Raw genomic sequence first — 13,730 nt, 5'->3', positions numbered from 1 at the left:
TACATTCCAAAAATATTTCTTTTCAACTGATTTTTACACTAACAGTATTTGCGCAGTATTTTGTAAACTCAATTATTACTTTTCAGCCATTACATGCTACTTCTAAACGAACAACAATATATTCTTCGGGGAGGGAGGTTGGTGGTCCTTAAGTAAGGCTTCGTCAGTCACATGCCTATCCATTTATAACTAGGCACAAGTACACCACACACAGTGTCACGTAGGTTTCACTAAGGCTGCATGTAAACTTTAAAAAGTTCGTTACGATCCATCAAATCTCAATGAGAAACATGCACTTCATCGAACTCGGTGTTGTTCTTATAGAAATAAAGCTTCATACAAAATATTAAGTAGGTAGGTCAGCTGTTCAATGGCTATTGTGAGAACAGACAAACAGATAGACAGAGAGAAACTAAACTTTTCTAGCCCCTTCGTTAACGCTCAGCCAACAAGTCGGTATACGAAGGAGTAACGAAAATGTTTGTTTGGTGTAAAACAGTAAAAGTTTATATTTAACTGCATTTTAGATTATAGTAAGCGACCTCCAAGCGTGCTTGTGTGACCAAAGGGCCTCCTATATGCTAGCAGCCTCCGTAGGCGGACGGAGTATAACCACGATGTAATAATACAAGGAGTTGCTAATACGCTGGACGTAACGGCTAAGCACATGCGTGACGTTACTCAGTTAGTAACGCTACGCAGAGTCCCTCCTCCTTAGATCTTCGTTATAATTAACAATAACAAACAGTAACACTAAATCGGAATAACTGCATCGTACAAATTTATACTAAACAGTGACCACAGTCATGTGTGGTTTATTACTCACATTTACTAACTTCCTGACGTCAACTGCCTCGATAGTGACTCCGCCTACACGCCCAAGAGCACACCCTTGTTTCCTTGTAGCATTCGGCCAAACACTAGTACCCCGCTATGATCTCACCCCATGTAGTTCACACTCGATGTTCTGTGTAGTTCTGGGAGTCTGAGCGGTGGCGGGTTCGTGTCCCCAGTGTAGTCTGTCGCTACCCGAGTCACATCATCATCATGATCATCATCCTCCTTCGCGCCCTCATTTACCAGGTACGCTAGTACTTCTCAGTCCCAGTAGCGATTGTGTAAATTGATAGCTCCCGAGGTGGCGGGTTGTAGAGGATTGCGAGTTTTGAGAGAAAATACCATTCCAGAACTTTCAGTCTACGTACCGTAAGAAAAAACATACAAATATTAGATTAAAAGTGGTAAATTAACGATCTGTTTACAATGTATGCATTCGTGCACGATAGATTCAACCGTATTTTCTTATAACTTAGTTTTGAAGTAGGTCTTAAATTTAATAGTCAGAAGATAAGGTAGATAATACGATAATTAAGATAAAACAATCCTATGTTATCCCCCCCAATTCCAGAAATAAAACATTTAAATTTAAGCAGTTATCAGAATTAGGTTGAACAACTTACACTATTAACTGCACAAAAATACTACTGTACCATTAAAATAACAATGAAATCACAAAGTAAGAGTAGTATAAAGATGTAGAGTGATTTTATAAATGAGTGATATAATAATGTTGAAAATGAAAGTTTTTTATTTATGTAATTTTATCGTCTAGGGTATAGGGTATTCAATGGGGGCGAAGAGAGTAATGTCGTCAGGACTATATATCTCATATCGTACCTTTAAAACGTAAAATTAATGACACGACTTACATTGTAACGATTTATATCGGTTTAAATTTATTGTTTGCCTGTGTGTCGCTGGCCAAAGCGAGCTTGTTGTTGTAAAAACAAACCAGTCTGCTAATTGCTATTTGCATTAAGAACGCATAAAGATAAATGGTAAATTATGTTATTACAAATTGAGGCGAATAAAACCCGACCGGTACGTGGAAAAAGCGGGAACAGTCGTCGTGTATCCAAGAAACAGGAAAAACGGGTCGGTAGGTCGTACTGCGGTTAAATCTACTCCACTGACCCAATACTGTGGTTCAGGCGAGTGGTTTGACTCCCCAGCAGCCGGCGAGTAAACGAGTACATTAATTTAAACTGAATAGATCAGCAACAGTTGCTTGGCAATAATTATATGAGCTTAAGTCGTGTAAGCTTATGGTCAGAATGTGTCATTTTTTAGTGTAAAATAGAAACTATAAAATAATAGTCTTTATTATAAAAAAGTAGTTTGTAATACTGCGTATTTATGGAAAATAATGAGGAATAGTGGTGATGTCACAGGGTGTCCTGACAGTCAGTTTACCAGGGTTACAAATACAAAGTGAGAACATTTGTACAGTTAATTCACAAATTTATTTAATATAATTAATAGTGAATATACATTGAGCTGTCATTACATAAGAGCGGTTCAAAACGCCTCCCACCTGCCTTCATACTCGGGCGTCAATGGCTGCTCTGAATTGGTGCAAATCTGAAGGCCTTTAACAAAACACGATTTTTCATAACTACCCAGACTGAAATCATGCGGGTTTTCGACCGCTTGATGTAGAGAGACAATCAGTTGCATCAGGTCTCCAGATCTATTTGTCATCTAATTAGCTGAAAATGTTTCGTTTCCATTTGAAAGTAGCCCAGGAAACCCCGTTCCATAATACTCCATACTATATTTTATCTGCATTTTGAAAATGTTTCTTCCACCACAGTTGAAAATTTCTAGAGTTTATGTATGGCTGCCATTTTATATACCGAATTGAAAGTACACTAATTTATAGCACGTAAGTAGTTTTAAACAATGCTTGTACGTAATTTTTATCAATGAAATTAAATTGATTAATTCTCTAGGAGTCAATAACACCAGTAATTATAGTATTCTTAATCATATTTCATTTAAATTTCACTTTAAGAAATAAAAGAGGAAATAAAATTAAAGTGGTATGTAAATTAATGATCAAATCCAGTAGAAATATTATTTGTGTTTTTTACAAGATATTTATAACAACACCATCAATTTGTAATGCAAAAACTGTACACAATGTGTTGGTCATTTAAATTAAAATTACCAAAACTCTCAAATTAATTTTGGCTTATTCTAATCTTCATGTGTTCTATCTTATTTCCAGATTATAAATAAAAACATAGAATCTATTATCTTTATCCTAAACAATCGCTTCATGGTATACGTGTGGCATTCTGTTACGCATGATTATAATTTTTCACCGAAAATCCAGGTAAACATAACACAAATAAAGCAATACTATTAGGTGTAATTTAATTTTCATTAAGATTTAACAAAAGAATCAGAAACATCATAACTTTATGGATCACCTATTATACACAATAACGGTAGCGTTCAGTTATAAATGTGCGGAAAGTGTTATCTACGCGAATGTCACCTTGTTCTCATTAACACCGCAGTGAGACATCGACTAGCAGCGCGTTCTCGGTAAATCACGGGGACATGTGAGTGTATTTATGTAAACGGCCAATAATAAATTTAAAGCGCACTGCGTTCCGGACAGTGGCGCTCAGGCACGTTGCGGCCGACTCCGCAATTAAAGGTAATGACAGCACATCAGGACTCGCATCAATAGTTAGTTAATCATGTGCATTGTGGCGCCACCAAGTGGCTTATTCACTTGCTTTTCAATACAATGAATTGTATATTCTCCGACACCCACTCGATCAGCTGTTTTTGTCCGCCATTGTTGTCAGATGTGAACTGACAGCTGATGCTGACTGGACTTGCGCAGGGTTCTGCTTTAAACACCTCTTTATTCGTTCATTTTTTTAGTGTTCAAATTTAAATACATCCTGGCTGATTATATTTCATCAACTTATGCCATAAACATTGTTGTTCCCTTAAAGAAATGTGTGAATAAATTTTAAAATGTATGTACATTATATTGTTGATTATGAGAATTCTTCTAATACACGGCATTGCGTTATCTAATGTACTGTAAAATATGTATTCGTCATTAAGATATTTTTTCATCATAACGAAGGAAGGAACCAGCAATCTAGTGCGCTTCTGTTCTACAATATACAATACTTAAAGTACGTAAATTATCTGTTAGATAGTTCGGTCCTAACTATGCTAACATCGAAACACGATGACGTGCAAACTGAACCCTTATATTATTGAGGAATAATGTTATTAGATATTTCGTATTATATCTTAAATTTTGAAACAGAAAACAGCTGAAGAAGAATTAAACATTGTTTCTGGATCAAAATTATTCCATATTAAGCCTAAAGTTTATGTATTTTACATTATCGTTAAACACTCGCTGTAATGTGAATCTTTCATAAACGCGGAATTTGAAGTACAGTGACAATATTAGCATACAAACAAAACCTAATAGTTCCATTTGTGTTTTTTGGATGTCCGAGATCGCATTATAATGAGGTCGCCTCTGTCCCGGCCTCGGCAACTGCCGATAAACCTACCTTTTATTGATCCCCGCCATAAAACGGGACTTCCGGTGGTAGCCAGATCGCATCAACTCATCACTCACCGCCCACCATAGCGTCTTGCCACGCCGGCCTTTGTCCTGGCTAACAACCTGTCCTGCGCCAGCGGTCCTCGGTCCTGGTCCCCACAATTATTATCACACCTCGGAGAACATTACATTTTATGGACCAAGAAACCGCATTCTGCAATGCCGTGCCCAACACGCTAAATTCACAATTGCAAGCTATTGGATTTTAATCTTGCAATGAACGATATAACTTAATTAAGCTATTTCGTATAAATGTGTCAATTTATTATATTATTCAAATCTATGACATGCTTAATATCACCAATTGTCACTTTGCCCCGATATTTTGTTAATTTACTTTATGTATCTAAAAAAAAAAACAAGAACATTAGATTGAGATGTTAGATACCACATAAACATAAAAGTCAAAGCCCATTAAAACACAGAAGAAACGTTGGCACTTTAAATCCTGTTTCGCCCACCAACTGTGCATTTACATGTGTTATTTCTGCCTACGTCAAAGCAATATAACTATATTGTCAAAGCGACAACGTACATTGAACAAAATCAGTATTAACGTCATTATAATTCAATTTGAATAGGCTTATTTCAACCTGTCCACCGAGGAGATGTCAACGTATTGGACAAAATCATTACATTATACATTAAAATTTTAATATTCGGTATAACATCACTATATAATATAATGTTACCGAGGGTTAAAGGCAGTCAGTCCCTCTTCATAGAAAAGTCCTAGAGTTGTGAAACTTATCTCAACTCGTAGAGATAGATAAGATCTAGAGGACAGTCTATCCGTATGTCTGTCTGTACGTCTGCTATAATCCTTTCGTTACGTTGTATCGGACCTTCGATACTTCGCTTTATCGGTTCATTTAAATTTACTTAGCTGACAACAGCTGAAGGTCGGCTTGCCTCGACAAAATTATTTTGAGTTCTAATTTATCTTAAATACGACTTGAATTGTTTTAGAAAACGGCATCCATGAAATATGTAAAGGCGTATTATATATACCAGTTTATTATTAATGAACTTCCCTGTTCAAATATTAAGTAGCCTCCTCTATAATAGTAACAACATCAGTATTTCTGTGATATTATCATAACATTCTCTTTGTAAATGAGCAATACGCTTTGATCAGAAGTGCCTAGTCCTATTATATTATACCAGGGATGGTTTGATTTTAGTTTCAATTCGTATGCTAAATATTTTTACCGTTTTTGTAATGCGCTGTTTTTCTAGTAGTTTTATCTTTGTTTTTCATACATTTCATACATGTCAAAATAAATGAGGTTTTAATATTTGAGACTAAACAAGACCGCGTATTCCACTAAACAGTGAGTTCTGTTCCAGTTTCTGTATTAAAACTGGTGAGTTTTTCGCATATTGTTGAGTAGGCTACCCACAAATATTGGTTATAATATTTATATAATAATTTCTGAGAGTAAAACGTCTAAGCTTGTTCCAGTTTAAAAATAATCAATGGTGAATTGCAATTATGAAATTAATAATGTCAGCTACATAAGCAGGTTTGTGTATGAATTTAAATGTCTTTTTACAACGGATTGAACAATTTTAAATTTGCATTTCAAAATGTTTAAATTTGTAATGTATTTTAAAAATTAATTTTACCGTGTAGACAGGTATACAAGGTTCTCTTCCTAAAAATTAAGGCTTAATTTAGTTGTGTGAACTAATTAGCTGATTCCGTGTGTTGCAGAGGGGAAGAAGACTGCTGGGACGACCCCTAGAGTGCACTTAGTCGCACGACACGTACTGTTCTAGTCTTACGAACACCTATCGTATACGAACTTCACGCCCCTCACCGACCATATACGATGCTACCACCACCAACCACCCCCGCCCTCGCCCCCCGTCTACCACATCACTACTACTGCTCCACGAAATCTGCGCCACCACATTTGATCTCATCTACACTTCTTTGTTTTCTTCCCCAGGTTGTGCTGACACTTTTAGCGTTTTAGTGATTACGTTGAAAACGCAACAAGACACTATATGTGATTCAACCAATTAAGGTTTAGGCCGAAATTTAGTGTTGTACTTATTTACCTCATAGTTCTTGTTTGGTGGCGTTTTCAAATGAAATGTTATTTAAAGATTACCAATATGGTATATTGCAACAAGGGAAAAGTAGAACATATTTAAAAAAAGCTAAATAACTGTTAAGTTTTTATTAAAAGATATCAACACTATTTTAAATTTGTGAATTGTTTTTTTATTTATTTAACATTATAATATAAAAACAATTCTTGATTGTACAACTAGTACAACATAACTTTTCTTACAGAAAAACATTTTAAGTGAACAAAATTATGTTAGTCAAGAAATTAAGAACATTATTTAATTTCACTATGCAAGTATATAATGTTATATTTGAACGTCCTAATAAATTTGGTCAATATTGAAATCAGTTTAGATTGAGATAAAAATTAAGTTCAGTTATATTTTGATGCTGTAAAATTATTAACCGATCACGCCATGTATTAGTTGTGTTAAGGCAGACTTTGTTAACTCTGTAAATAGCTGAACGCAAAGGGCAATGTGCAAATGTGTAAAATGTTTATTGTAAATACTAATATGACTATTTATTAGACCCTTTAGAACGATTTTTATCAACTTTAGGCACAATTTAACACTGTATTTTCTCAACTCTTTATATTTTGTATAAATCACATCAATTATGTAAGTGTAAATTGATATCTAGCTGTAACACTTCTTTTTCGATATAAGTTTTGGTGTATTTTTATACAAATTTAGGAATTTTGGAGTGTACACAGGATGGAAGAGACACCATCACCTCTGTCCCTCCCCCTAACATCCATTGTTCTAAGCCCGAGATGCATGTTTACTTAACCAACCCAAAAACGGGTGGAGATCTCCACTATTGCATTGATTTTTAAACATTAATTGATGGCTCAAAGGGGTTACTGTGTTAAAGCTTAGAAATAGCAAAATCGGTATTATGAAATAAGTTACATCTTCCTTTACTCTAAAGATGAAAGACAAAAAATTCCGTTCATGCCTATATACTCTTATAAATTGAGGGACTCACTTTAATTTCTTATGTTTAAAGTTAAGTCGTATAAATTATAAAAAAAGTTCAGTTCCGTTTCAAATACATTTGTACAATGTAAATTTAAGAAAGGTATAACTTTACATCTGAATTTGAAACTCAAATTATTCGAGGTTGAAGTGAAAATATCGGTCGCTGTTTCTTTACAAAACTCAATACAAGTGGTTATACTGTACTGTTCATACTTCATAAATGGCAACACCCACCATAGTATAAATGGAACAATAAGGAAATTTGTTACTTTAATGTTAACACTGATCAGCACAAAAATTGTAATACACAAAACATAAAATTATATAAGTGTTAAACGCCAATTTTCAAATGTACTAAAATGAGGTTTGGTAATTTAAAACTTGTAAAATACCGTCAACATCTTCAAGCACATGCGATGTTACTATTTACAGCTATTTACATAATCATATAATAGCAGTGTTCATATTATAGCACACATTGAATGCTTACTTAAGGATACCACAGGCTATTATTTTAAAAGGCTTTAATCGGTTCAGATAATATACTTAGAGGACTCATAAGTGAGAAGGCTTTGTGTATAAACGCTGGCTGACTTGTGTCTAACATGACTCAGCAGCAGCAGTGCACCGCCCCTGCATTGAGCATACCATTCTTCTGACACAATCGGGTTTATATTGTACGCGTATCCCAAGTTCGTGAGGTTAAGTGGTAGAGAGGACTTTATAGTCCTAACTTCGCCTGTAATAAAAACATTTTTCATTTCATTTCATTTCAGTTCCGGCATTCAAATTCCTAGAATGTTATTATGATTGCTTAATAGTATGTCGTATTATTTGAAAATCACGTTTGACCAGATGATTTAAAAAAAATTTCACTGGATTATTTAATGAGAAGGGATAACGATTCACAAAATTTATAATTTTGAATGTAAATTTACAGTGGCAGAAATCGTGAAAATAAAAAAAATACAAATAAATAAAATATCATAAACAGACTGAATCGGATTTTCAAAAAGTGGTTTACATATTTTAGTTTGAGAGGGCAACTCCCAGGCAATATACAACTATTCAATAGAGTGACATACTCAAAATCGATTTCCATAGAAAATCGAAATGATAAGATCAGATAATACGGCCACGATAAAATCAACACGGAAACAATGGATGTGGTGAGCGTGACATAGATTGTTAGACAACAAAAAATAACTAGGATTATTAAACACAATCAGTAGTGAACAGTGGTCCGTGTCGCACATACATAACGGTTACTGCGGCAGCGACACGGACTTGTTTACACTTTGTTTACCTAGGAGAAACAGAGGAATTAAACAGCTATCGACGACACGTCACTGCACCATGTCGCATGTCGCTAGCTCGCTAGGTAGCTCGCTAGATCAGGCGCTGATGACCGCGCGGCTTGCATGTTTACATCATGTAGCCCTTTACGGCTTCCGCCCGCTTGTGTTTACATTTTATTACTTTAGTAAATGGCTTATGTTCCGAGCTTCAAGGTTATCAGAAGTCCCAGTCGCCGTTACCCAAAAAGTAAAATTTAATGTACATTGAGTTCTCAAACATTTAAAATATCTCAAACAGTACGATATTTTTCAATTAGTTCACAATTCTTGAAGCAAAGTGGGAAATAAAAATGGTTCAGCTGATTTATACTTTTGTGTTGCTACACCTGATAGGTGTATTAAAACACAAACACCACAAGCACGATTATAGTTTGTGTAGTACAATAAGTCCCAGAGAAACTACTCCACCAGTAATATTGCGTGCAGTTGTTTGTGTACTGTACTTAGGTTTTAGGGTTTTTTTAAAGCTGGAACTTCTATTTCATAAGATGTAATTGTTATTTTAATAAATAAAATAATAATTGCAACTTTTATTAATTTGCGCTGGATATTAGTAGTCATTGCACAATCGATTAATCGGACCGTCGCATGGAATATTGGACACATTTCAATCGGACGTTCTACGGTTTAAACGTTAAAATATTAATTAACAATGCAAAAGAATTTCCAGAAATCATTCTAAAATTTGCCTAATGCCAACTTGAAGTATGGCAAAATCTTTTATCTTATACTTGGCTACCATTTTACTTGTTGACACCAAGTATTTTTAACATCGTTAGGACAAATATGTTATAGGTTTGTCTTATTACACAGTCGAAAAAAAACGAGTGAGAGATCATAATGATATTGGTTCCAAAATTGGGTTAAATTCACATATTCTTTGTTTTAAATTGGAAATATTAAACCAGAATCATATAGGAAACTGAAAATGGCATTTTTGTTTAAATATAACACTACATATTACAACAGAATAACAATTAACTATTAATGATAAATTAAAATAGCCTTCACCACATAACACATTTAATAACCCCCTGAGGTTTGAAAGTACATTATTATGATTTCATCAGGGTAGATAGTTTCATATTAACTAGAACAACCCTTGACATCACGGTATCGCTAAAAGTTATGTCAAGCACTTTGACTATGTAGACAACCTCTTTCAACATTACTACCTGTTCTGGAATAAATTTGTAATTTTATTTCCAGCTGTTCTGTTTAGAAATCACGAGAAATATTTTGTATCTGTTAATTAATTCTACATGTGTATCAAGTTAAAATTGTTACAAACAAACAAGACTAGTTAAAGAAGTTACAAACTAATTGTCAACAACATGTAATAAAAACGTTGACAAGTATACATTTCCAAAATCTGACATAACAAACATTTTGAAAACCGAAACGCTTTGAAACTAAGCACAAATAAAAAAGACAAAATAACTATTTTTAAAACGTTCTGCACAAAGAGATAAAAATTCCAATTCCAGTTCCCTATCACTCCAAGATATATATTTAGCAAATTCCAATTCATACATTATCTTTGAGTGATTAAGTGTAGCATGTTCCTGTTAATAAAACGGATTGAATTGTTATCACACAAACTATTTTTTATTAGGTCCTTAATAGTTAAATTTTACGGCATCTTGTACAAATTAACGTAAGACTTATACGTTTTAATTATTATATGATGTAAATATTTTATCGATTCTCTCAAAGTAAATGTTAAAACATGTTCTAAATGTTTGTTTAAATATTTTTTGTTTTTGTTAATAATTTGAGAGGTTTTGTGTTGTATAGTTTTATTCCTCGAGTTCTGTACATATTAGACTTAACGAGATTGTGTTGTGTGAATATGGTTCAAATTATTATTATATTGTAATTTCGAAAATATTATTATAATTATTATTGACTTATGATAAATATTATTATAAATAAACATTATCTGCGAACTGTATGGTTTTATTTCCTTTATTTGACTTTGATATACTTGCTGATTTCGTGTATGTTAAATTAGTTTGTAATTACTTAAGTCAAGTTTTAATAATGATCTTTTTTTATCAGAAGCTGCATGCTTTAAACGAGATTGTTTCGGTCGCTAGACTTTTTAATCACTAAAATCGCTAAATAAGACTATTTAAGAGATTACATAGACTTTATTCAAGTTATGTTCGTTGTTTACTTTATTTTATTAAGTATTTAAACTTCTAAAGAACTTGTGTTATCATAGTTCAAATTATGAAGCGTTCATTTCCAAAACTAAGTCAATGTTTTAAAAACTGTGTTTATGTTAGATTTTGTAACTTTATACAGTCTGCAATGTTTTCTTCCAAGCTTTGATCCTCATAATCACATTCATTTTAAGGAAGGGAAAACGGATTGTTTCCAAAACTTGCCTTATTCTTGAATAATTTTTTCCCTTAAACTTTGTACTTGGTACATGCATAGTAATAAATAATCTGCAAATGTCACGGAAGTAAAATATCTTCCATACATACTACTGAGAATGGAGATTGTTTATCGAATGTAAATAAAATATCTTTTTTCATAAACGGTTTCTTATTTAACAATAATAGTCTCTCGGAAACTACATATTTTATATGACTACTTATTTTTTTATAAAGAAAGAAATTATAGGAAAAGATATTTGTTTTGAATTTCTCAAATGTCCAGTTTTTTACCAGCTAGGAATTAGAGGTGTGATTTATAAACAATAAGGCAATGTAATCTATTTAATCAGAAAGTACAATAAGTCATGGAAAAATTTAATTAAATACTAGTTAGGCTACCTCCTATTAACAATAATATCACTTTCCCCTCTCTCTCAAAAATATGTTTTGTGATACGTTGTAACGAAATTATTACTAGTTAACAGCAGATTTTTAGTAGTACCTACGAAAAAATATTTCCTGCAGGATAAACAACAAGCCATAGTATGTTTTGTTTGTGATACTAATAGTGAACTGTGGTACATAAAACACTAGCAGTAAAAGATAAGTTTAAGGTTTCGTGGAAACATCATTTTTGTTCAAAATTGACAGTTATGGTAAGTGCATTGAATTGAAATTAACGCTGATAATAATTTTAACTTTAAATACCTACACATATATTCGTATTAAATTCAACATACATTCAGTGGTACACTCTAAAATAATAAAATAATCAAGATAATTATCTAGATAAACATTTATTGATAAATTTCACATTGATCATCGGTATTCCTCAGGGGTATTCTTCGCTACTATGAAGAAACTGATATATACAAAACCAATTCATAGCTAGCATTTCACAGAAGAAGAAAAATAATTTAACTATTACAGTACTTCTTTTTACTTTATCAGTGTATATAGTTCGATGTGAAACAATGATTCTCTTAAAGATGTTTTTTATTCATTATGTTATTATAATTAGTGTGATTACGATGGTTCAATCTTAAAACTGTAATAAACTTGTAATACAAAATTCGTCAATCCAAAGAGGCTAGTATTACATTTTTATTCTTCTGGCTCCGTAGGAATTTTCTAACTTTTTGTAACGCTAAAAATGTAACAGAAAGTTGTTTAACAAATTAGGACAGAAAGTCAATATAAGTAATTTGAAATAAAATACTCTCTACCATGTTTATAACTGTTAATATATGTTTTATTAAGTTTACAATATCAAGTTTTAAATTTTGTTTTTGACCTTTCTGAATTGAGGAATCTTTATTCAACAAACGAAACATACACATACACAACGCAATGATTTATTTGTATTCAAAGTGAAAGAGATAACTTTAACTTATTATTATTGGCTAAGCTGATGCAAAGCTTTAATGTAATGGGTCCTAATAAACACATATAAAAGATCTTTTTATTTTTATATTTCCAAACTTCAGAACTTCTCAAGGAAGTTTCCAGGTATAGTATTGAAAATTATTATATATATATATATATATATATATATATATATATATATATATATATATATATATATAATACTACCACCAAATTAAAACGTAGTACTATGCTTACTAAGGTTTAACATTTGGACCATTCTTGTAATTATTTATTTCTAATTCATTACCTAACCAAATGGGAAGAATATCAGCCGTTATGATATGGTACAATCGTCAATGATGTATAATTATTACATAAAGTACTTTAAATGGGGTATTTAGGTGGTGGAATCAGTTTTATGTTGATATAATTGTTTAAGTTTTTAAGTCATAGCTCTTTAAGGTAACTTCCTCGACGACAAAAAAATTAAAACAAGTCTTTTTATCTGTCCACGAAGAATTACCACAGTTTAACACTTGCCTGACTACTTCTCCGGCAGCACTAGTGTCTGTACATAACTCGTGTCACAGTGGAAGTGTTAAAGAATACAAATAAAGCAATCTTATAACCAGGTGAAAATAAACACAGATGAAAATAAACACAGCTTTTTACAGTATGTATTTTTTATATTTTTTAATTATTTATATCTTAAGAATAATACGTTTCGTTAACGACATATAATTTAAGGAAATGACAAATGTTTGAATAACATTTAAAACATGTTTTTTCTTATTAGAAAGATGTCAATCTTTCCTTCATCTATTACATACACACAGTTCATATCCCAAATCGTGTTTAGGGCTTAAATATAAGATGCCCCTAAATTCTGCTTGAAATATATAAATATAAAAAAAAAATATTCCAGCTTATAACCGATTGCACTACCTTGCAAAACCTTTGTTAAAAGACGTTTATCACATGTAGTATATAACAACCATTTATAGTTTTTTAAATTCTTGAAGAATTCTAATCGCTATACAAGGGAAATTTTAACTTTAGCATATGATATATAACACTTAAAACGTGTTAATGAGACAAACATAT

General features: G+C 32.4%; 1 protein-coding gene across 3 annotated transcripts in view; it reads left to right on the top strand.

Annotated features, from left to right (window-relative positions):
• Positions 1-10,821, top strand: part of LOC124365784 (homeobox protein araucan) — a 185,644-nt gene extending 174,823 nt beyond the window's left edge. For 2 of the 3 annotated variants that reach the window (XR_006922745.1, XR_006922747.1), the window contains 2 exons: positions 976-1,083; positions 6,168-10,821. Coding sequence is in view for 1 of the 3 variants with exons in the window: in XM_046821803.1 (XP_046677759.1) it covers positions 6,168-6,198 (31 nt within the window). In the remaining 2 variants the exon portion in view is untranslated. The remainder of the gene's footprint in view (positions 1-975; positions 1,084-6,167) is intronic. The other variant, XM_046821803.1, reaches the window with a different exon arrangement.
• Positions 10,822-13,730: the final 2,909 nt, after the last annotated feature.

Source organism: Homalodisca vitripennis, chromosome 1 (genome assembly GCF_021130785.1).
Source record: "Homalodisca vitripennis isolate AUS2020 chromosome 1, UT_GWSS_2.1, whole genome shotgun sequence".
Classification (NCBI taxonomy): Eukaryota; Metazoa; Arthropoda; class Insecta; order Hemiptera; family Cicadellidae; genus Homalodisca; species Homalodisca vitripennis.
The sequence above is the reverse complement of the archived record's forward strand: the minus strand, read 5'-3'. Positions and strand labels throughout refer to the sequence as shown.